The 25326-nt window shown below is 44.5% G+C and overlaps 1 protein-coding gene across 1 annotated transcript; it reads right to left on the bottom strand.

The window, feature by feature from the left end:
- Positions 1-8549: 8549 nt before the first annotated feature.
- On the bottom strand, positions 8550-18328 carry LOC143837045 (phospholipase A2 inhibitor gamma subunit B-like). Its single transcript, XM_077336466.1, has 6 exons — positions 18022-18328; positions 13890-13977; positions 13571-13687; positions 12128-12280; positions 9646-9783; positions 8550-9226 (listed from the first exon to the last, which is right to left on the bottom strand). Exons 2-6 carry the CDS (start codon positions 13936-13938, stop codon positions 9087-9089), a joined length of 597 nt encoding a protein of 198 aa, XP_077192581.1. The 5' UTR covers positions 13939-13977; positions 18022-18328; the 3' UTR covers positions 8550-9086.
- Positions 18329-25326: the final 6998 nt, after the last annotated feature.

The raw sequence follows: 25326 nt of genomic DNA on the forward strand, positions 1-25326 counted from the left end.
AAACATAGTGGGGCAGGTCCCCCACAGATGGATTTATTTTATTTATATACCCTCCCTGCAGGCTCGATAACCTCTGAAATATTCAAATCAACGCTGATCTGAGTACTTTTTGGGCTTATCTGGGTCAAATCAAACATCCCACGAGTTTAAGCCAGCCAAATCAGAGAAGCCCAAATCAATTCAGGCTTGATTCAGATGAGTTGGCTTGTTGATTTCCTGCCAAATAGCTGATCCTGAAGATCCCCTCTTTGGTCTGCCCTCTAAGTGCCTCCTCCAGAGCTGGAAAGGGTCTAGGGAGAGAGAGGGCACCAAACAGCAGATTCTTAGGCTCAGCTATTTGATGCACTCTTTAAATGCCCCCCCCCCAGATCCTTCCCAGCTGAGAATGTTGTAGAGTAGCAATCCCCAACCTGTGGGCTGCGGACCACATGTGCTCCATCAACTAATTGGAGGTGGACCGCAAAGGACGCCTTCTCCCCCCAATGGGGACTTGTCAAGCCTTCACCCCCCCCCCCCGGCCCTTTACAACACACTTCGGGTGTCATTGTCTCCCATTACTCCCAGATGGGACTATCTCGTTGCAGAGAAACAAGCTCAGGGTTCCCATTGATTTGTCATTGTCCTGAGTTAAAATTTCCATGAAAATAAAATGTTCCTTCTGTTCATTGTTGTCGCATGTCTGTATCTTATTTTGAAGGGATGTTTAAACATTACCATAGCTATCAGAGAGCGTTAGGGCAGTGGTTGAGAGTAGAGGAGTAAACTACCCCCCCCCCCACCGGGCCTCAGTAAAATTCTCAAGCATGGAGTGGTCCCTGGTGATAAAAAGGTTGGGGACCACTGTTGTAGAGTGCTTTGAGGAAATGATGATATAAATACATAAATAAAAATTCTCAGTGTAGGTGGGTCTGAGGTCAGCAAGGAATTTCTGTACATCATGATACATTCCAAAGACCAAGTTTCTTTCTGATTGGGTGCATACCTCTCCCAATCCCACATATATGAAAAGTGAGGTCCTTTGGGAAGCTGAGAGGGATGTTGAAAGTGAAATTTAAGCATTTTCTGAAAAGAGGGAGAGTCTGCAAACACACGGATGTCTGATTGCTTCAGCACGAGGAGGAAACAGAGGAGTATGGAATTTCCCTAGCACACCTTTATTTATTCCATGGTGTACTTTAACCAAGAGACTAAATTCTACTGTGCTTCTGTTGTAATTATAGAACTATAGAGTAGGAAGGGCCCATACAAGACATCTTGTTCAACCCCTTACTCAATGCATCAGCCTAAAACAGGGGTAGTCAAACTGCAGCCCTCCAGATGTCCATGGACTACAATTCCCAGGAGCCCCCTGCCAGCGAATGCTGGCAGGGGGCTCCTGGGAATTGTAGTCCATGGACATCTGGAGGGCCGCAGTTTGACTACCCCTGGCCTAAAGCATCCATGGCAAATAACTGTCCAGCTACTGGTTAAAGACCACCAGTGAGGGGAAGCCCACCACCTCCTTAGGCAGCCCACTGCATTGCTGAACTACTCTGACTGTGAACAATTTCCCCCTGATATTTATCCGTACCATTCTACATGTAGCTTAAACCCATTACTGTGGGTCCTAACCTTTGCTGCTAATAGGAACTGTTCTCTGACCTCCCCCAAGTGAAAATCTTTCAAAAACTTAAAGAGAGCCATCATGACCTCTCTTAACCTCCTGTTCTCCAGGCTGAACATTCACAAGTCTCTCAGCCTTTCCTTCTAGGGCTTGGTCCCCAGGCCCTGAATCATCCTCATTGCTCTCCTCTGAACCCTCTCCATTTTGTCCATGTCCTTTTTGAAGTGAGACCTCCAGAAATGCACACAGGACTCCAGGTGGGGTCTGACCACAGAGGAACTTTGACATGTCGTGATTTTGATGTAATGTCTCTGTTGACACAGCACAGGACTGCATTTGGCTTTTTTACCGCATTACACTGCCTGCTCATATTAAGTTTACAGTCCACAAGTCCCCAAAGAGCATGTTCACGCACACTGCTACCAAGAAGTGTATCTCCCATCCAGTACACATGCTTCTCATTTTTGTGATCCAGATATACAACTTCTCCTTACTGGATTGTATCTTGTTCTCATTGGCCCACTTTTCCATCATGCTCAGATCTTGTCGAACTCTATCTCCTTTTTTCAGGGGCATTTGCTATTCCTCCCAATGTGATGTCATCTGCAGATTTCATGAGCAGTCCCTCCACCCTGTCATCCAGTGTTACCCGAATCACGCTTACACATGTCCTGTAACATGTATATTAAGCCTTGGGTCAAGATGTTGGACAATGCCCTGGCCAGGTCCAGAGATGGCCACTGATGGTCTTAGACAAAGGTGTTAATGGGTCTAAGAAAAGGGAGCCATCATGTCTCAATAGGTCTAGCTGCTTGTGTTTGGGGAAGAGATTTCCCCTGGCAGAGGGGCTAAGGATAAGTGATGTGCAAGACAAAGAAGCTTGCCTAGGAGCCCCTAGGCAAACAGGCTGGAGCCGGTCCTCATGATCAGCAATACAATAGGGTGGGGGAGGGGTGTTAGGAGGAGAGCAAGATTTGTGCCAGGAGACATCTGGGTCAGGCAGAGGCTGTCATTCTGAATCTATGACAGAAAGCAAGCTCTTTAAGATGGAGTCTGGCCTGGTTTGGCAAACTTTAACAGTGTCTTGGCTTTGGCTCAAGCTGCCATACTTAACACCAGATCCTTGATCAACATGTTCAAAGGCACCAAACTTTGTACAGAACCCCGCAGTACCCCACTGTTCACCTCCTTCCACAGTGATGTTGGTGGGAGAAGGACGCATTTTCTGGGACCTCCTTCCCACACTTGCCTGAACCAAGGAGAACGTCTGGTATGCAGATGTCACCCAAAAACGATGTTCGCACATTGGAAATGTCAGGGGCATTTGGGAAAACAGTACCGCAGTCTTCCTCAGCTGTTTTACCCTTGGGAAAACCTTGAAACATTCTTCTGACTTCGAGAACCCGCAAAAATGGTGCAATCGTGCCAAATATGGTAGGGAAGCATAGCTGTGGACACACCCACCCAGGGCCCCTCCCCTTCCCACCTTCCCCAAGCCTATTATTGGCCATTTTGGGAGGGCCATATCTCCAGATCAATGTTTAACAAATGTAAACAATATATAAAACACTAATTCATTCCCACCCATTTTGGAAAACCTGCCAGGGCCGTCAACGATCCCCAGGGTTTCATGAAACCTTGGTTGAGAAGGCATGCTCTCTTGTAAAAAATTGGCCTTGGTTCATAGAGTTTTGCATAAAGCCAAGAGAGTGACAGATTTTAGTGACAGATTTTATTTTCCTGGGCTCCAAGATCACTGCAGATGGGGACTGCAGCAAAGAAATTAAAAGACGCTTGCTCCTGGGGAGGAAAGCTATGGCAAATCTAGACAGCATCCTAAAAAGCAGAGACATCACCCTGCCAACAAAAGTGCAATTAGTCAAGGCTATGGTCTTCCCAGTTGCAATGTATGGCTGTGAAAGTTGGACCATAAGGAAGGCCGAGAGTCAAAGAATTGAGGCTTTTGAACTCTGGTGCTGGAGAAGACTCTTGAGAGTCCCTTGGACTGCAAGGCAAACAAACCGGTCAGTCCTAGAGGAGATCAGCCCTGACTGCTCCTTGGAAGGCCAGATCCTGAAGATGAAACTCAAATACTTTGGCCACCTCATGAGAAGGAAGGACGCCCTGGAGAAGAGCCTAATGCTGGGAGCGATTGAGGGCAAAAGAAGAAGGGGACGACAGAGAATGAGGTGGCTGGATGGAGTCACTAAAGCAGTAGGTGCAAACTTAAATGGACTCCGGGGAATGGTAGAGAACAGGAAGGCCTGGAGGATCATTGTCTATGGGGTCACGATGGGTCGGACATGACTTCGCACATAACAACAACAAAGAGAGTCACCCTCCCAATGACCCTGGCATGCCAATGTCACTTCTGGGTAATGTCAGCATGTCATGATGTTCCTCCTGTTTCCAGTGAGTGTGGGGGAGAGGTGTGAGAGAGGAGGTTTGGAGAGCAAAGATTGCTATGAAAGTGGCTGTTTTGGTGGGGATTTTCCCCCACTTTCTGAAACCCTCATAGTGGAGGGAGTGATGCTAAGGGAGTTCGTCCAGCCCCACACCCCTAGACAGTGGGCAAATGAAAAGTTCAGGAAAATAAAATCATCTTTCCTTGGTGCCTAAGAAAACTGGGGAAGTTTTGAAGAAGGAGAGCCCCAGAAAAGCTGCAGCCAATCAGAGAAGGCATGATGAGCCAGATTAAACCAATGATCTGATGTACTATAAGCCAGCATCATACACTCAAGGCACTGCTACAACATGGGAACAGCCCAATATGATCACATCTATATGGTGAAGAGCCCTATAGACAATCCTATGCTAAAAATTCACTATAAACTTCCATAAACAACTTCAGTTGTTCTGCAGTTACTTCAATTCCTATTGGGGAGGGACATTCCACATGGACAAGTGAAATCAGGGATTTTATTCCAATCCCAGATCAATCCAGTCCTTGCCATCTCCACTGAATTTGATTTCCATTTTGATTTTGTCCTGTTTAAAATGTCCCTCTGCAACAAACATGATTGATCTGGAGTGACCCTACCTTTATCCTACAATATCCTAGAGTGGATATAACCCTCAATATTTGAAAAATTGGCATGAGAACGCATGCAGAGCTCTCTGCTTGTTCTAAACTTGCTGCTGAACTTCCATCGTAGAAAAGCCCTAATTGGCCAAGGCTTCAGTTCAAAGGCTTCCTCGTTCCTGGGATGCAAGTTTTCCTTAAAGGGGAAACCCTAACTTGTCTTGGCAGAAGCTCCAGAAGCCTTAACTTCTCTCTGTAAAGATTTGCCTCTTGTTTTTTTTCTCCTTCCTCTGCTGTCTCCAATCCTCTTCCCTCCCCCCCTGAAGAAAAGAAGGAGGCTCCTGCTGCGCTTGACTCCCCCCTCACCTTCTGAGCTTCCCTAACCACGTGCAGAACACTTTTCTGTTTCAATGGGGAGGCAGGATAGAGGAAGACTCAAATTCAAATCTGGATTCAGCAGGATCCACAACGGAATAAGCAATGTAAGTGCAGATTCAGCCCAGGTGCTAGAAAACATGCCAGGCTTTGGTTCTGTTTGGTCACTTGGTAACCTGGTCACCTAGTAACGTTCCTTGTGGCACATCTTTTTCCAAGTCTGCTTGTACAGCCCTCTGCTTGACTATGCATGATGGATGCCAAATAGGGCCAGCAGAGAAGGATTGTGGAGGCCAAGATGATGCATATCCTGAAAAGGGTTGCTTGCCAGCAGTAAGCAAATAAATTTGCATTTGTTTCAACAGGAGCAGGAAATACAAGAGCAGAACTTTTCTCATTTTGTTGGCATAATGTCTCACGCCTTTATTGATTCTGTATAGGTCGTAAGTACGGAAAAATTTTAGAGCCTTGGGTGTGGACCCAACAGCTTTGACCTTTGAGTCTCCGATATCCTTCTCTCACCCATGGGGCCTACCTTTAATCTTACATCTACCCTTCGACCTTCCTCATCCCCTCTCATTTTGAGCCCTCCTTTTTTATACTGAGCTCAAGCCAGGACAGTAAATCTTACCTTATCTACTATCTCTTCCCAACTACTCTGAGCTAGAGGGACAGGGCAAGGGCATCTCTTTGACAATTAAGAAGAAGGGGTAGGATGTGAGAAGATCATTAACTCAGAATGCTATTCAGCGACTGGCTGTTGAAGGAGGAAACATTTGTGCATTTGCATTTGTTGTGGTACAGATCAACTTGAGTTTGAAGTGAGCTGTGGGATATGACTAATGCCATTCACTTTTATGGGTGAATCACTACCTATTACAAAGGCTGTTAACACTCATGATGCAAGATTTATGGGCCCCTTTGAAAACACTCCTCACTTTTATGGGAAGGAGGGAGATCAGCTTGCAAACTGTCATGTTTACAACAATTTCCAGATTGCTTTATAGAGTTTTGGAAGGTAGGTTAAGTGATTTGAATGAACACACCCAGTCATGTAAGGTTGGGGGAGGAGAAATTTGTACATTCCTGTATCCTTCCCACTGCCCAATTTTAAGCTGGGTTGCCAGTTCTGGTATGGGAAATTCTGGTATGGGAAATTGATTGTAGAATCTGAGGAGGGCAAAATCTTGAAGAGAAGGGTACTCAACCTTGTATCGACACCTCATGGGAGATAAAGGCTGCCACTTTTGTCCTGAGGAGTGATATTGTGTCAGTGTTGTGTACCTCTGGTGAACAAAATGCTACAAGAAGAAGAAGAAGAAGAAGAAGAAGAAGAAGAAGAAGAAGAAGAAGAAGAAGAAGAAGAAGAAGAGTTGGTTTTTATACCTCCCTTTTCACTACCTAAAGGAGTCTTAAAGTGGCTTACGATTGCCTTCCCTTCCTCTCACCAAAACAGATACCTTGTGAGGTAGGTGAGGCTGAAATAGCTCTGAAAAAACAGTGCTATCAGGGCTGTGATGAGCCCAAAATCACCCAGCTGACCACATGTGGAATCAAAACCAGTTCACCAGTTTAGAAGCTGCTGCTTTGAACCACTACACCACACTGGCTCATGATGTCATGAGAATACTTCAGTTCTTTCTGGTGGATCCAGGCTTCGAAGATCTTAATGCATTGGTTAGGGAATGTTCCGTTTTGTTGACTGTATCAACTCACTCTGTCCATTCATTCATTCATTCATTCATTCATTCATTCATTCATTCATTCATTCATTAGATTTCTGAGTCACTGCTCTCCTAAAAAGTTCCCACGGTGATTTGCAATAGAAATAAATTTCCATTCTATAAAACTTAAAAATCCTAAAAATTAATCTATAAAATTACACAGTCACTTTGCCAAGTAACACCCTCACGGGCTTGAGGATACAGTCATTGGATATTAAATGATCAGCCTGACTTAGATGGGGAAATTGAAATTCAGAAAAAGAAACCTATCCAAAGGCAATACAATAAACAGAATACTATCAAAAACAAGGTCAGCCTTGAACTAGAACAGTGCTTTAATGAGTTGCACCTGCATATGTTCTTGATTGTATAAATTGGAGTTGCTAATTTAACAGGTTGGGAATGTAGTAATTTACACATTTCTCCCCACACTTCTTAGAGCCGGTGTCCGTTTGTATATTATTACTGGTAAGAATGAGCTTCACTAGACTTGTTAGATTTACACACAAGTCTTTTTGTAAAAATTCATTTATAGTTTATGTTGTTTCTACAGGTTTAAAATAAACTATTGGTTAGAGATCCATTCTATCTGAAAATTGACTCACAGGAGGTATGTGCTTCAACATTATATTACGTACAATCTGTATTACAGATCTCTATGTAAAACATTGTAAGATCTATTGGAATTTTTGTCTAGGACTTCCCACTGAGGAAAGCTGATTTCCATTGAAAACGGACATTACCAGAATGCCGTTCTGGTAGAACGCCCAACAAAGAAAGGAATAAGAAAAGAAAGAACATATAAGGAGAAACTATTCTTGTTTTTGATAGTATTTAGTTTACTGCATCACCTTTGGATAGGTTTCTTTTTCTGAATTTGTGTTCACTTAGATGGGGAAATTGGCTCAGCAAATTCTGGCCAGAGGATTAGGCAGGGGGCTCTGTTTAAACGGTAAGAGTGCGGCCTTGACCTCAATGCCTGATGGAAGAGCGCCATCCTGTAAGCCAGGGGTAGTCAACCTGTGGTCCTCCAGATGTTCATGGACTACAATTCCCACGAGCCCCCTGCCAGCGAACGCTGGCAGGGGGCTCGTGGGAATTGTAGTCCATGAACATCTAGAGGACCACAGGTTGACTACCCCTGCTGTAAGCCCTTCAGAACTTTGGCAGCTCCTTAAAGGCCCAGATCTCCATTGGCAGCTAATTCTACTACGCTGGGGCCAGGGCCACACGTGAGAATCAGTTCATATGTGGGCTGTTCCTGGGGTCTTTGTGAGGACTCAGGCAGCTGCATTCTGTACCAATCGGTCACAAGCAGGTTTCCATTAGGGCTGATTGTCAAAACCCTATCTGTTTTGTCATTTTGCTGTTTGGCTGTTCTGCTTTCTGCCAGTATTATAGCCTAGGCTAGAGGTTAGGCATGAAGTGTTTTAGAAGAGTGTGGATTATAGTGGAAGGTCTCTGCTCTGCCAGCTCACCGTGCCAACATGACCTCTAGGCTCCTCACTGTTGAAATGTTACAGAACCAAACCACCTGGAACTTTTTGTATCCAACAAGTTTGGCAGCGGGAACCTGGGGGGCTGGAGGTTAAAGTGGAGCAGAAGCCCTTTTATGACAGTCTTAGCAATTGTTGTAGTGTTGGCTGCATCATTGGTTTTGCAGTAATGAAACTTTTTTCTTGAGTGGCGTTTTCTTGCTGAAAAGCAGTCCGCCGAAACGCCACACCATTCCTGGTGAAATCAGAATGCTCAGTTTCTCCTATTAAAACGATTCAAATAGAACAAAAGAACAGTCTTATTTGCTTTCACTTTATTTACCTTTGGTTTGGTTTTGCTCAAAGAAAGCAGAGGTCTGCTCTGAAACAGAATCTGCTTTGAAGTAGAGGGTTGGTAAGCAATAAGCAACGCAGACGGCATTTTATTCCCAGCTTTGACAGGTTTACAAACATGGATCGGGACCATCGTGGCATGGATGCTGAGCCCCCTCCCTTTTGCAACCCCTCCATTTTAACTTGAAAGCCACCTTGCTTCTCCCCTCTGGGATTTGAACCCATGCATCTTCATCTCCATACCTATTTCCATTTAATCTCCATTTCCTCATGGCTCCACCCACCCATTTAAGTTTTAGGCCATGTTTACAGTTGATTGATTGGTTGGTTGGTTGGTTGGTTTCGCATGCAGTATAATTTGAATGGTGTAAAAAGAGACCAACGCAGAGAAATGCCTGCAGCAAAAGGATGCAAGGACGTGTCATGGCAACACTCAAAAAGACACCGAACCCAAAGAGGACATAATAACGGATCCCTCATTGACACCAATAGAAGCACAGCGAGGTTCAGGAGATTGCAGGTGAAGCCCCCATTCAGGCCTTGACAGCAGGTCGGCATTCAGCCGTTTGGACCTCAGCAGAGCCCATGGAAAAGTTGGTTTCTTCTTTTCTCAAATCGTCACAAACAGACTTGCTGGCACAGCCCTTCTGGACTGTGTTTACCACAACGTTTCCTGGGTAAGGAAGACAAGGCGGGTGCTTAGCAGGGTCATGTCTTCCAGCAATAACAACTCTCCATCCGAGTCTTGGTTGGCATCCAGAACATCGCTCATCCTGCTGTCACTGAGCAACCATTTTCAGCATAGCTATTCACTGGGTTTGCTAGGTCTAACTAGCACCCTGGCAGGAAAATTCGGTGGGAGGGGACAGTAGAAGGGGACGCTGGCAGGGGGCTCATGGGAATTGTAGTCCATGAACATCTGGAGGACCACAGGTTGACTACCCCTTTTTTAGAGAATACATGACACTAATCCTCCTTCCCCTCTCCCCAACCCACATGGAAGGTGGGGTAGTCAACCTCCTATGGGAGGGCGGTATAAAAATCGTAGAAAATAAAACAAATAAAGGACATCTGCCATGAGTTCAGAATTACCATAGGTGATTTTCACTGTCATATCAATGCAATAGTCCTCAGGTCCACGACAGTCCACAGTCTCATCAGGACAAATGGTATTTGATGTATAACAGGCTGGGCACTGCTTCCCATTGAGCTCAGTGATGGCTGGAGGCACTGGAACCAAAATGGGAACAGCCATTCAATTAGAGTCAAAGGAAGAATCCAGCGCAGAAGCTAAAGAACATAAACACCACCCTTCATCTAAGGGTAGTCAAACTGCAGCCTTCCAGATGTCCATGGACTACAATTCCCAGGAGCCCCTGCCAGCGAATGCTGGCAGGGGCTCCTGGGAATTGTAGTCCATGGACATCTGGACTACCCCTGATCTAAGGCTAGCAGAAGTGCATGGAGGGGAGACCCATTGATCTTTCTGTTGTGCTGCATGCATGGCTTGTGTTGGCTGATATTACAAGGTGGGAATTCCTAATTTTTAGTCAAAAGCAGGGGAATGTCTTGTTTTATTCTTTTGAATGTATCGTGGCCATTTTGACAATGGGCACACCACATTTCAGCTTCCCAGCATGCATTGCCAAGACCATATGCTTTTGCCATGTGTTGCCTGCATTGCTTGATGTGCATTCAAAACCATATGTTATGCTCTTGCTATGTATTGCCTGTACTGCTTCACTTTCCTGACCATGGACTGTTTTGATGTCATAAACATATTTTATACTTTTACCTTGTATTGCTTGTATCGCTTGACCTGCCTCGCTGCTGGTCATTTCCTGTCCTATCTGCATGTCATTATGGTCTTTGATTCTGTATGAGCATTTGGTCCATTGCTGATTGATTAGCATAGGCATGAAACCACCCAGGGTTTTATGGAGGGGTCCCATGTTTGAAGCTGTGGGAATGACTATGTTTCCCACCTTCTTAGGGACTTTGCCAGCAAAGTCCTGGCATCTGTCCTGGCAATTTGGTCAGGACAATGCCTTCGTGCCAAAACTGTTGGGTGGAGGGTAAATAAAGGGGCTGGCAAGGTTGAACCTTTAGTCTTAGCAAGACCCTTGTGATGAACAGTTTGCTATTTATAGAATCATAGAGCTGGAAGGCACCTCCAGGGTCATCTAGTCCAACCCCCTGCACAATGCGGGAACTCACAACTACCCAAAGTGGCCCCCAATTTCATGCCCAAATTATCCCTCCCCTACCCAAAATCTTCAGAATCCAGCTTGGCCTGGAGGAAATTCACCGATCATCCCACAGTAGCAATCAGCCATTCCCTGGGAATGCAAGGAAGGGCCACAAGAGACAAACACTGGCACATCACTTCCTACCTACCCACTCCCAATCTGCCTAAATTCATAAAATCAGCATTTCTGTCAGATGACTATCTAGCCTCTGCTTAAAAACTTCCGAAGAAGGAAGAAGAATCTCTATTTTTTCAATAGATATTTTCCTTCAATGAAGTTTGCTTATTGGGAGTAATCGAGAGAACCTCACGTGCATGTTCCCTCTTGAGTCCAGCAACTCAAGGAAGAAAAAATGAAAGGTCTTGTTTTCATGCTCTTTAGCCATTTGCACATATTGGACAACACCCAGATGTGATTTTAAGACTGCAGTTTACTGGAGATTGGCCCAAGAAATTTCAACAACCCCTTGAGATTATTTCAAATTCCTCATCTCTGTTGTTTCAACTTGAACCCCCCTCCCCAATTTTATTTATAAACAGAATGCTAAATTATTACTGATGCACTATTTTATATCTCTTGATGCTGAATTTCTCAATAAAATGTGTGCCATTTTGGACATCTTGTGTCTGTGGGTGCATGTTTGTCCACGGCAGAAGCAAATAACTTGGGATAATAAAATGGGCAAACTGAGGGGGGGGGGAAGTACTCACAGCAATAATATATGAAGACCAAGCACAATGAAAAATACAAAATGTTCAAAAACATTTTGAACGAGTGAGTCGGGAAGACTGAAACATATTATGTTTACTAACTTCTCCATTTTTGTAAAGCAAAAACTGCTACTTAAGTTTAAAACACATTGAGAAAAATTGAAGGATGGGTTATTGTGCCAGCCTGTCTATAGCAGCAGAAAAAAGCAAGAAGCCAGCTGGACCTTGAAGACTAACCAAATTTGTGTCGGGGGATGAGCTTTCATGAGTTGCCGCTCACTTCTTCATACACTTCTTCAAATAAAGATAGGGCAGAAGACACAGCAGGGATTTGAGTCCAGAAACGTCACTGAAAATGTGACGAGGAAAATTTTGAGATGAAAGGTGGAACGGATGAAGGAGATGAGCGGGGCCACAGAGACCGTTTATGCACTGGGAACTTCGCTCCCCCAGCTCCCGTGCAGGAGCACAAATTGGGGGCAGATGAGGTGCACCAGGCCAAATGCTCCCCCTTGTGGGTGCAAGAAGAGGTGGAACAACCTGCCATGACTAAAACTCCAGCCTGCAGCCAGGCATGAAACCTGCAGTGCATAAACGGTCAGAGAGGAAACATACCTGGAATGGTTCTTGTTTGGCAGGCCTCCCCCACACAACATGTGGCGTTTGATCGGACGGTTTTCCCGTCTCCCAAATTCATGTACTTGAGCCCATATCTGCAAGTATCTAAGGAGCCGCAGCTCTTGCTGATCATCTGCATAGGGATTCCAACTAAAGAGGAAAAGAATAAAGTAGTAGATTTTATTGTATTGGCCAAAAGCCTTCTCAATGAGATTACACACATACACATACACTTCAGCAAAAAGTACAATAGCAGATAAAATTTGGTTAGAAATTTAGGTACAATATTTGTAGTTTAAAAGTCTTAAGATGCTCTTTTCCCATGGTTTATTGTGGCTCTAATTTTCCTGGCTGCAAGAGTATCAAAAGCTAATCTGTTGGAAATATAAGGATCAGTATCAGACAATGAAAATATGTATCTTGTTTAGACATTGTGGGTGAATCCTGCATTAACCTTAAAACAAACTTTATTATGATTATTATTAAAATTTCTACATCACCCTCCCATATGGCTCAAAGGTGGTTTACGTGCAGCTAAAATTAACATTACATTAAAATCAATAATAACATTCACAGTCTAAAACTGTGACTCAGAGGACCTAGGAGGTCCCTTCCAACTCTGTCATTCTATGATTCTAAAACACAGTAAAAGCATAAGTATACAGCAGCATTTCAGTCATAATCATAGCAGCTTCAACATTATTCCCTGCCCCTAAACTTCTTCCTCGGATCATCATATAGTGGACATGTTAAGATGGAGTGGGTGAGATCTCCCAACTTCCAGGTTTCCACATGGACATAGACACTGGGATATTGGGAAAGATGAGAATAGCTCGGATCTTTAAATAAGTAAGAGCCGATCGTTGTGACATGGAAGTAGTCATGAGGATCATGTCCAGTTCCCCCATCAAGAAGGAGAAGGAGAAGGAGAAGGAGGAGGAGGAGGAGGAGGAGGAGGAGGAGGAGGAGGAGGAGGAGGAGAAGGAGAAGGAGAAGGAGAAGGAGAAGGAGAAGGAGAAGGAGAAGGAGAAGGAGAAGTTCTTATAAAAGTTGGGTTATAAATATTTTAATAATTTAAATAAATAAACTTGGTTAGGCAGTGTGGCAGGCTAGGGGTAGGGGTCAAGTCCATAATCTATATCTTGTGCAGTGATTGCAAAGGGGGGGGGGAGCTTGGCTTGGGCTCCACAGCGTTGAAGTGCCATTAACTTAGGTTAGCTACCCTTCTCAGGACTGAATTTACCCAACCTATTTGCCCAACATGCTTCAAGTCATTGCGATGCCCCGAAAATTCAGATCCTGGCTACCAGTATTAAACACTAAAATGGGGATTTGTTGCCATTGAATGCACCTTCACCGTGAGACAGGTAACTAAGATGGGATCCCCATTGGTTGGTTATAAGCACTTGCTCAGACCTATGGCTGATTACTCTTCCCTACCTAGGGAGTGATGTGTCATTGTGATGATGCAGGTATCTTTGCCAGCTTCACAAGGCATGATGCTACCAGTACAGCTGGTGCTGAATTCAGAGCAGACTTCACACTCCAAAGAAGAACCTGGGGAATGGGAGAAGAAACAAGTTGCAACTTTTGTTCTGGAAACAAGGCCTCTTTGCTTAAGGGCCGTGTTGTTGAAAAGCCAGGCTACCCAAGCCTTGGAAGCTAAGCTGGCACAGCCCTGCTTAGTACTTGGAGAGCAGACCAGCAAGGAAGTCCAGAGTTGCTTGCGTCAACGTGGACATTGGCAGCCCTTCCTTACCTATCGTGGCAAGGCCAAAGTAAAGGAAGAGTCCCAGGAGAGTCCTCATGGTGATCAACAGTGAGATGGGGTTGAGAGTAAACAGGACCTGAAATGGGAGATAATAATAGGTGAACGGAGAGAATGGAGAAAGGCCAAATTTCCAGGCACACAAATGTGAAACTTAAAAAATAAAAAAAGATCTGGGCCCAATGTAACTCTCTGCCTATGTCTTCCAAAGAGTGCTGCATTCTGCACATTCTAACCAGTTGGTGGTCCCTGGCCCCTAGGAATTGTGTTTGGCCTCAACCATGGTCAGAACATTGTCAGTCCTCGCCCACTTGGTGGAATGAGATCCTGGAGGAGATCCAGGTCCTGTCAGAGCTGGCACAGTTCTGCAGGGCCTATAAGGCGGAGTAATTCCACCAAGCTTATGTTTGGGTCAATGACTTAATAACATCTGTGGCCCACCCTCACTGAGTAACAACTAGCCTTGAGATTTATGGGCAGTGACTTCTATCTGAGGGCTGCTATTGCTTAATGCTGCTAATTTGTTACATAAAATTTTTATTTTGTTTAACTAGGGGCCAAGCCCGTTGCATTCAGCAATACAATTGGCATTAGATTGGGGGGTGGGGGGCAGAAGAACCCTCCTCCCAGGACCTGGAAAGGCTGCAGGCCCAAGCCCATGGTCAGGGAACTCACCGGCAGGGGCTGCTCTCACGCAGCAGGGATCTGCAGCCTCCAAGCTTCAGAGGGAAGTGGAAGGAGGAGGGTGGTCAGGGGTGGGGGACAAAAGGCAATTGGCTGGCTGCTGGGCAGACAGACAAGCCGGTTGGAGGAGGAGGCACTCAGGGGCAGGACAGAGTTAAGCGCTGAGTGGCACTTAAACCATGCGACACGCTCCTCCTCCAAGGCCTTTCCTTAAATATATTATGTGGAACAGATATGGTTAATGTCAATGTTGGGAAGAGGTCTCAGCAGGGCAAAAGAGAGCATGGTTCCTTTAAACCAGGGGTAGTCAAACTGCGGCCCTCCAGATGTCCATGGACTACAATTCCCAGGAGCCCCTGCCAGCGAAAGCTGGCAGGGGCTCCTGGGAATTGTAGTCCATGGACATCTGGAGGGCCGCAGTTTGACTACCTCTGCTTTAAACAATGGGAAGGCAAAACCAAAATGAAAATTTGGGAAGGGGGTAAGGCTGGAGTGAGAAATTCAAAAACACCCTTACCAAGCATCAGACATAAGTCAAATAGATTTGGAGGAAAAGAATTTAACTGGCCCTTATGCCATTTTCTTGAGTCAGACCAGCTAAACCAGCTAGTTTAGGCTCCTCCCAGGAAAAAAAAAGACTGTCCCACCCTTGTGTCAATATTGAAGGGAACATTGTGTCTTAAATCTCATGCACCAAAGAACCCACTGCGCAAAAAGAACATACATCACGCCTGTGGCTTTTCAAATTAAATTAAAACAACAATAATCTAAGGACTTTACTGCTTATAAGAGCAGTAATAATGCTTTAAAACTTGTCCTAGTAAATCAGCTCTCATGTGTTAAACTGACATCATGTTAAATTGATAATGATATCACTCCAATGTGCACTCAAAATAAGTCGACAAGTAAGCAGCGAAAAAATTCATACACCTCCCAATTTTAAAGAGACAGTCCTCTTTCCTCCTCCCCCGAATAAGAGTACCTTTATTGGCATATATAAACAACAGTGTGTATGGGTGTGGGGTGTGGGTGTGTGAGGGGGGGAACTGACATTTAAGTAGTTACCGAATGCACGGAATCATTAGTATGATTTAGAATAGCCAACAATATCTTGGATAGCATCACAATAAATGTAAGGTCTTTGTTGCTTGTTGATTAAATGTTTCTCATCCACACAGAACAATTTCATTTTCTTCAAGTGTCCCGTTAAAGGACGACACAGTTGAACAAACCTATAACATTCAATAAGTGTATGAAAAAGTGAGTCCGGAATATTGCAGCCATACAGAGTCTCTTAGAAGCAAGAATTTGGAGAAATCTTTCCAAAATGACATATGAGGGGAAGATGTTTAAATGTGTTATCAGATCTGCTCTTCTTAAAGTGCATCCGTCCAAAGTTTGGAGGTATACTGGGATGGTTTTATATGATATGAAGATATCTCGGAATCAAGGTGAGCATATACTGTTAGGAAGAGATCCCAATAATTGGATATTGATGTCTTCCAGTCTTTGCATTATTAGTTTTACAATTACCAATTTCTCTTGGACAATCAGTGATGGAAGATCCAGACCAATGTTTGTAAATAGCTTTATTAAACCAGTTGGGTAAATAATGATCTCCCTAGGGTTTAATTAATCAGCTGTTTTGTTGGTTGTAAAAGTGGGTCTTCAACTAATACTTTAAAATTATTTATATGTTTGTTTGTTTATTTTATATACTGCCCTCCCCGAAGGCTCAAAGGAGTATACATGACACATGAAAAGATACAGGTAACTCCATTTGTGATAATATCGAGGTGAAGTTGAATCGAAGGCCATTTCCAGTTTTATTATAGGGTCTGTTCCACTGGGGGGAGGTGGGAATTTTCACTGCCAAGGCGGGTGGGTTTTATAGGGATTTTAATGGGGGATTTTAATGTTGGGCTGATTATTGTTACCTGCCATGGTAAGATATGAATTTATAGGCTTAATATGTTACAGTTCAACATTTGTTCTAACAGTTACTTTTATGTTAGAGACAGCAATTTCAGTGAATATATTGAAATTATTAACAACTTTATGGAGGTGTGGATATTTTTGTACATTTCCAATTATTATTTGTTATATATTATGTTATACTAATAAGGATATTTTGTGATTTAGGACTCATTTGGCCACTAATGAAAGCACTGAAAACAGAGAATAATCTAGAGACGGTTTTGGTAGAGTCCAGGTGGAAATAAAGAGATAACAGAGACGCTTAAACGTTGATTAAGCCATTGGACAGATTCTTTTTGACATTGTTGGGAGGGGCAGGATATAAACAGAAAAATAAATAAAAAGGATCAAGAAGTAGGTGATGGGAAAGACCTCTACCGGAAACCCTGGAGACCCACTGCCTGTCAGACTAGGCAATGCTAATCTTAATGGGCCGATGGTCTGATTCAGTACTAAGCAGCATTGCGTGAGTGCTTTATCACAGCTGCTTGGTGTAGTGGTTAGGACTGTGGATTTCTAATCTGGCAATTTGATTTGATTCCCTGCTCCCCCACATGCAGCCAGCTGGGTGACCTTGGGCTCGCCACAGCACTGATAAAACTGTTCTGACCGAGCAGTAATATCAGGGCTCTCTCAACCTCACCCACCCCACAGGGTGTCTGTTGTGGGGAGAGGAAAAGGAAGGCAAATGTAAGCCGCTTTGAGTCTCCCTTGGGTAGAGAAAAGCAGCATATAAGAACCAACTCTTCTTCTTCAGTAATATCAGGGCTCTGTCAGCCTCACCTCCCTCACAGGGTGTCTGTTGTGGGGAGAGGAAAGGCAAGGCAATTGAAAGCTGCTTAAAGACTAGAGAAAAGCACCATATAAGAACCAACTCTTCTTCTTCTTCTCCTTCTTGGTGTTCCACCGAATACTAACCACAGAGTTCAGTGGAACGTACTTCTAAGCAAGCATGTAAAGTCTGCGGCAGTGATGCTCTGTAATCCTGGCACTTGGGGGCAAAAGGGTCAGATATGACCTGGTGCTTGCACAGGGGATACCTTTACCTTTACCTTTAAGGTATTCTCAAAACTTTGTTTTGAACATACTCATGAACACCTCAAAAAGTTTTTGGGGGGATGCGGGGATTTATCAGTGCGCAAACAAGCGCATTGGTGAATCACCACATCAAAAGAATGTCAATGCAGGCAGGTGTATGGCCAAATAGATTTCTTTTAGGCAGCACGTCAGTAGACCTAAGCATATGGGAAAACACCCACAAAGGAACTGAAAGGGGTGTCAGACCATACATACACAGCATGCTTCACAAAAATTGGATACAGAGTTGGACACACATTGTGGAGACTCCCTAATAGCAGAGCCCCATTTCAGAAAGACAGGTCGTTTGGGACTCCAAATGCCAGGGAGAAACTAGAGAATTTCAGAAGGCTTTCCATGTTTCAATAGATGGCCATTGACTTACCACGAATTTTCTGCTGAGTACTGCCAAGATGGTATTCGGAGATCAAGGCTGTTTGGTTGGATCTATGGGAATGGGCTTTCTTCTTCAGCCCCTCAGCCCTTTTATACAGAAGAAAGATGATCCTGTATTTTGAAACCTCCTGTCTTGACGCACTTTTGCAGAAGTTGCCAGACCAGTGTGACTTTTCTTATCTTTTGTGGTGGGTAGAATTGTCAGCTGACCAGGAGGGACATTTTTCTGTCTCTTTAAGCAAGCCTTAAAACAGGGGTTGTCAAACTGCGGCCCTCCAGATGTCCATGGACTACAATTCCCAGGAGCCCCTGCCAGCATTCGCAGTTTGACTACCGCAGTTTGACTACCCCTGCCTTAAAAGGGGTGTCCTTTATTTCCAGCTGTGAAAAGCATCTGTGGTCCATTTCCACACATTCAGATTGTTCATTTGTTCATTTGTTCATTTGTTCTTTCTTTCTTTCTTTCTTTCTTTCTTTCTTTCTTTCTTTCTTTCAGGCTCGTCTGCAACCATAGTCTTAAACTGTGAACAGATTAGAGAAGTTAGTTAACTCAGGGGTAGTCAACCTGTGGTCCTGCAGATGCTCATGGACAACAATTCCCCTGAGTCTCCTGCTAGCATTTGCTGACAGGGGCTCATGGGACTGTTAGTCCATGAACATCTGCAGGACCACAGGTTGACTACTCCTGAGTTAAGTGACAGCCCAGTCAAGTTTACGCAGAAGTAAGCGCATCAAGATCAGTACATCTTACTTCCAAGGAAATGCCATCAAAGGCACCCTTATGTGAGAATAATGCACCCTGTACTTAGTAAGATTCCCTGTCAGTACATTGAGAATTGTACTCATATGTGAACATAAGAGAAGCCATGTTGGATTACGCCAATGGCCCATCCTGTCCAACACACTGCGTCACAGTATGGACAAAACCCAGGTGCCATCAGGAGGTCTACCAGTGTAGTCAGAACTCCAAAGGCCTTCCCACTTTTGCCCCCAAGTGCCAAGACTACAGAGCATCACTGCTGCAGACTTTACGGGGAGAGGAATGGGAAGGCGACTGTAAGCCGCTTTGAGCCTCCTTCGGGTAGGGAAAAGAAGAAGAGTTGGTTCTTATATGCTGCTTTTCTCTCCCCGAAGGAGTCTCAAAGCAGCTTACAGTCGCCTTCCCTTTCCTCTCCCCACAAGAGACACCCTGTGAGGGAAGTGAGGCTGAGAGAGCCCTGATATTACTGAAGAAGAAAAGTTGGTTCTTATATGCCTCTTTTCTCTACCAGGCAGCTTACAGGCACCAGGCAGCTTACAGTCACCTTCCCTTTCCTCTCCCCACAACAGACACCCTGTGAGGGAGGCGAGGCTGAGATAGCCCTGATATTACTGCTTGGTTAGAACAGCTTTATCAGTGCTGTGCCGAGCCCAAGGTCACCCAGCTAGTTGCATTTGGGGGAGCGTCGATTCAAACCCGGCTCCCCAGATTAGAAGTCTGCACTCCTAACCACTACACCAAGCTGGCTTTCTGGAAAGGTCACAGTCACGGCTGGGAAGGTCACGGTCGTGGCACAGAGATGATGCATCCACCATTAAAAAGTCCACGTTCATTTAAACTCATTGTGGGGAGAGATCCGAATGATCCACAATGCCAGAGAATTCTTTCAAAATACCATTTTAATAGCTGAAGCATTAACAATGGCTGGTACTGTCCTGTCTAAAACCCAGGGTCTATACCAAGACACATTCTGTACAGATTTATATACAGTCCGATTAACACGGCCAAATTAAGTCCTTATCTAATTCGCCGCACTATACAAAGCTACACAAATATTTATCCAATCAACGCATGGGCCTTCTTATCTTTTTGGTATTGTCCCATTTTTAATCACCTGATGGGGGATGTCTTTCCTGTCCAGGCCAGCTTCCAGGGACTTTCCCCCCTCCGTCACACAAGCTGCCAAGGCACCTGACAGATCTCTTCGGCTGTACAAAGTTCACTCTCTGTTTCTAATGGCAGAGTGTTTTACAAGAGGGAAAACCCTGATGGCCACTCCATTAGAGGCAGGCAATGGCAAGCAACCTCTGAATGTCTCTCACCTTGGAAACCTCGAGGGGTCACCAGAGGTCACCTGATGACAAATCCACTTTGAGGATTGGTGATGCCCACAGAGGTAATGGCGGGCCATTTTAGCTGTACACCAAAAAAAAAAAAAAAGCATTTTTGTATTTGTGGTGCACAAATTTACCCCACTACATATTTGACTGCTTACTTTATGCCAACCCAGGGCCAAATTCCTCGATGAGATCTTACGGGGCTCTAACCTTCCCTCTGTTGCTGAAAAGACAATCTATCTCTTATCTGACCAGGTTGATAATGTAACATGTAAAACCGCACTATTTGCTTTGGCTGCAAGGAAAATAAGTGCCAACGTTACAACTGTCAAGGCAGGCTTTTAACACTCTTGTACTCTGTAGACATGTATGCTGTTTCAGTTCTTTGGTCTTAAATTTAATATTTTTATACAGTCCCTTTTATTCTATTTACCTTTTTGTAAATTTGTATTTTAGATTTTGTAAAGGCCTATGGCTAAATACAAATCTATCTATCCATCACGTTGAGGATTGCACCCTATGTTAATTGGGTAATAACTCCAACTTTATTTAATTTTTGAAAAAAAACCAAGAGGAGTGTGAAACAATTCTTGCATATTGAATCATAATTTACCACTTACTGTTGAAAGCTGTGAAAGAACAGTCCTGCTTTTATTTTGCAAGCCTTAATCCACCTTTTTGGCTGGTTGCCAATTCCACGAGGACTGCAAAAGGGTCTTTCTGGGTAATGAGAACCAGCTTGGTGTAGTGGTTAGGAGTGCGGAATTCTGATCTGGTGAGCCGGGATTGATTCTCTGCTCCCCCACATGCAGCCAGCTGGGTGACCTTGGGCTTGCCACAGGGCTCATAAAGCTGTTCTGACCAGGCAGTGATATCAGGGCTCTCTCAGCCTCACCCACTTCACAGGGTGTCTGTTGTGGGGAGAGGAAAGGGAAGGTGAATGTAAGCTGCTTCGAGTCTCCTTTGGGTAGAGAAAAGTGGCATATAAGAACCAACTCTTCTTCTTCTTCAGTAATATCAGGGCTCTCTCAGCCTCACCTCCCTCACAGGCTGTCTGTTGTGGGGAGAGGAAAGGGAAGGAGAATGTAAGCCACTTTGAGACTCCTTCGGGGAGTGAAAAGCAGCATATAAGAACCAACTCTTCTTCTTATTCTAACTGCCGCCACCACCTGGTTTTTGTACGGGGCTGACTGCTGGGGGGACCAAGACACCCAAGACTGCTCTCCTAGCCCAAATTTCTGAATTCTTACTACTGTGCTGTGTTACTATCTTGATCACTTAAAATATCCCTTGCAAAGTCTTTTTAAAGACATGTATAATGTTATACATTCAGATATTCAATTGCTTTTCAGGCTTCCCAATATCACATTCTGCCCCCTTCTGGACCACAGAAGAACTGCAGGATTCAGAAAACCTGACCAATAGGTCTAGAGAGGGCAGATCCACTTAGGTATCAGGAAGTCCTTTCTGCCCCTGGACCACATTTTAAGCCTCGCCTTCTGGTCTGTTAATGTAGCCTTGGCCGTCAGTAACTCTCTGCTGAATGTCACATAGCTGGGCCTGACCTCGTAGATAAAGAGGTGTGTGGCTTGCCAGAGGCAACGAATAAAAATATTACAGATTGGATACTGTAATTAATCCTGCATTGAGCAGGGGGTTGGACTAGATGGCCTGTATGGCCCCTTCCAACTCTATGATTCTATGATTCTAATTACCCATTTGTGCTGGTCCATGTGGGAACAAATGACATGGCCATGATCACAATTGCATGTTATTGAGGCTGATTATGAAGAACTTGGGAGGCAGCTGAAATGAATGGGGGCATGAGTGGTTTTCTCTTCAATCCTGCCTGATGGGGAAGAAGAATGAGTTGGTAGCTGAAGACAACGGAGGTGAACTGCTGGTTATGTTGGTGGTGCCAACAGGTGGGATTTGGATTCTGGGACCACAGGGTAGGTTTTCTAGAACAAGGCCTCTAGGACATGATGGACTTCCCTTATCCAAGCTGGGGGAGAATGTGTTTGGCAGGAACCTAGGGAGATTCATCAAGAGAGCTTTAAAGTGAAGCCAGAAAGGGAAGTAGTTGTGAATTCCTGCATTGTGCAAGGGGTTGGACTAGGTGACCCTGGAAGTATCTTCCAACTCTATAATTCTATGTTATGTCCAACATTGGGATTCTAATGTAGGAGAGCAAATAGCAGTGGCCCTCATGGGAATGTTGGGTCAAAAAGAACCAAGGGTAAGAGGCTTCAGGTGCCTATATATCATTCCCTGAAGCATGGCAATAAAAAGAAGAAGAAGAAGAAGAGGAAGAGGAAGAGGAAGAGGAAGAAGAAGAAGAAGAAGAAGAAGAAGAAGAAGAAGTGTTAGTTCTTATATGCCGCTTTTCTCTACCCGAAGGAGGCTCAAAGCGGCTTACAGTCGCCTTCCCATTCCTCTCCCCAGAACAGACACCCTGTGAGGTGGGTGAGGCTGAGAGAGCACTGATATCACTGCCTGGTCAGAACAGTTTTATCAGTGCCATGGCGAGCCCAAGGTCACCCAGCTGGCTGCATGTGGGGGAGCGCAGAATCGAACCTGGCATGCCAGATTAGAAGTCTGCATTCCTAACCACTACATCAAACTGGCTCAAAGGCAGAGTTTGAGCTTCTCATGTAGACAGAGATGCGTGATCTACTAGGCATTACAGAGACATGATGGAATGATTCCCATGACTGGAATGCAGTACTGGATGCATATGAGTTGTAAAACAAGCAATAGAAAAGGCTGAAGAAGAGGTGGAGTGGGGCTATATGTGAAGAGAGGGCTTGCCTAGAAGAGGAGAGTGTGTGAGAGTCTGGCTGATTGCTCCCAATAAGCAGACTTTGTTGAAGAAAAATCTCTTTATGGAAACAATGAAACATGCAATTCTGAAGCTTTGCTAAGACTAAAGCATCCAAGCTCTCTCAGCCTCACCTCCCTCACAGGGTGTCTGTTGTGGGGAGAAGAAAGGGAAGGCAACTGTAAGCCGCTTTGAGCCTCCTTCAGGTAGAGATAAGCGGCATATAAGAACCAACTCTTCTTCTTCTTCTTCTTCTTTCCTTAAAAGTTTATTCTTTGTATAACCTGCAGCAACAGTACAACCTTGTGGAACTCCCCCCCCCCCCAGCCTATAGATATGCCTTTTGTGTTTCCTGCTCCAATCAATACCGGGGCCTGGGAGGTGCAGGTCTCTGGGTGGCTTAATGGGGACTGGCGACTCTCACTCACCTCATCTGTGTAGAGGTGATTGTGTCACTCCTGAGGTAGGTCATTTGCTGCAACAACCACTTCCTGGGGCAGAGGGGTGGTGTCAAAGCACATAGCTCTGCACATCAAAGTCCAATTGCGAAGGCAGTTGTGTTAGCTTGGCTCGGCACAATAAGGGGAAGGAGGAGACAGCACAGGGTTTTGTAGTCCAGGGACATTGCATAGCAAGTCCACAAGGTTGTGCTGTTGCTGCAGGTTTTACAAAGAAGCAACAACAAATGGATACACAGTACTATTGAATCAACATAAAAGGGGTTCCCATGTAATAATAAAGTGTGAAATAGTCTTTATTTTCACAAAAGAGTCTTGTTTATTTTGCTTGAAGGCTCTAGTCACAGTGTAGAACACCGTTTCTCAACTTTTTTACCATTCTGAAACATTCTGCAGGCTTCAAAGAACCGCAGAAATGGTGTGATCATGTAGAATACAGTTGGGAAGCATAGCTGTGTACATACTCACCTAGCCCCCCCCATTCCCACACCCTCTAGGCCCATTATTAGTCATTTTGGGAAGGGCAGGTTAACCTGACCAGATATGGTCATATCATCTGATATATGTTTAATACATTTTTAAAAAATGCATAGTTGAGAAACCCCGGGTTTCACAAAACTCTGGTTGAGAAAGCCTGTTGTAGAAAATGCAAATACATTGCTTACAAATTTCATTCACAACATACTGAACATGTCTGCATGAATGAATGAAATTTGTACGGTGCAATATTTTCTAGGACCGATTCATAGCCATTACAAATATAGTGGTCCATTCCATCCCTTTGCTTGAATGTTATTGCTATAAGCGAACTCTGCGAGCAGGATCAGGTCAACCCAATCCCTCTAGTTGATGAAGCACCTGAGGTATTGTTCTAGAGTCTGATTTACCCACTGGGTCTGTCCATTCGTCTCTGGGTGGTAGTCTGAACTCAAGGCTTGCTCGAACCCTGGAAGCTCCCACCAAAACTTAGCAACAGAGAGCCCAATCTGAAAAAAAAAATTGATGGGGAATTCCATGCAATTTATAAACATGTTGCACGAACAAGGATGCCAACTTTTGGGCTGTGGGAAGGGAAGCACAAGGCTTTGTTTCAGAAATGGATCCACTACTGCCCATATAACAGTCTCGCCCTGGAGTGGAGGTCATCAAACAAAGCAAAGAAAACAAGCTGCCTTCATCTCCTACACAGGGATGACCTAGGCTGATTATGTACTTACTTTGTTTTTTTCCGGTGTGGATCCTGCTGAATTCAGATCAATTTCAACTCAGTCTTCTTCTCCCCCCCCCCAATTGAAACAAAAAGTGTTCTGCACAAGGTTAGGGAGGCTCAGAAGGAGAGCGGGGACCCAAGCCTCTTTCTTTCTTTCTTTCTTTCTTTCTTTCTTTCTTTCTTTCTTTCTTTCTTTCTTTCTTTCTTTCTTTCTTTCTTTCTTTCTTTCTTTCTTTCTTTCTTTCTTTCTTTCTTCTTGAACCGGGGGGGGGGGGGAGGATTGAACACAACAGAGAAGATAACAGAGGAGGGAGAGAAAAAAAAACATGAGGCAAGTCTCTACCCACAGAAGTTAGGGCTTTTGCAGAGAGAAAATTAGGGCTTCCTCTTTAAGAAAAGCTAATAGCCTGGGCAGCCTTGGCCAATCAGGGCTTCTCTACTATGGAGTCAGCTGGCCAATCAGGACTTCTCTACCATGGAGTCAACTGGCCAATCAGGGCTTCTCTACCACAGAGTGAGTGCTTTCTCATGCTTTCTCAATCCGATTTTCCCAATATTGAGGGTTATTTCCACTCTTAAATATCGTGGGGAAAAGGTAGGGTCACTCCAGATCAATCATGTTTGTTGCAGAGGGGAAAGTTAAATCACCCAAAATCAAAAAGGAAATTGCATTCTGTGTAGACGACAGGGATTGCATTGACCTTGAAT

This window comes from Paroedura picta, chromosome 5 (assembly GCF_049243985.1).
Source record: "Paroedura picta isolate Pp20150507F chromosome 5, Ppicta_v3.0, whole genome shotgun sequence".
Lineage (NCBI taxonomy): Eukaryota > Metazoa > Chordata > Lepidosauria > Squamata > Gekkonidae > Paroedura > Paroedura picta.

Bases quoted from the DNA above. Each gene is read 5' to 3' on its own strand.
- LOC143837045 (XM_077336466.1), bottom strand. From the start codon at position 13,938: ATGAGGACTCTCCTGGGACTCTTCCTTTACTTTGGCCTTGCCACGATA. The intron at 13,688-13,889 runs GTAAGGAAGGGC...CCCATTCCCCAG, and splicing joins CTTTGGCCTTGCCACGATAG to GTTCTTCTTTGGAGTGTGAA. The intron at 9,784-12,127 runs GTATGTTTCCTC...TTTTGGTTCCAG, and splicing joins CCAAACAAGAACCATTCCAG to TGCCTCCAGCCATCACTGAG.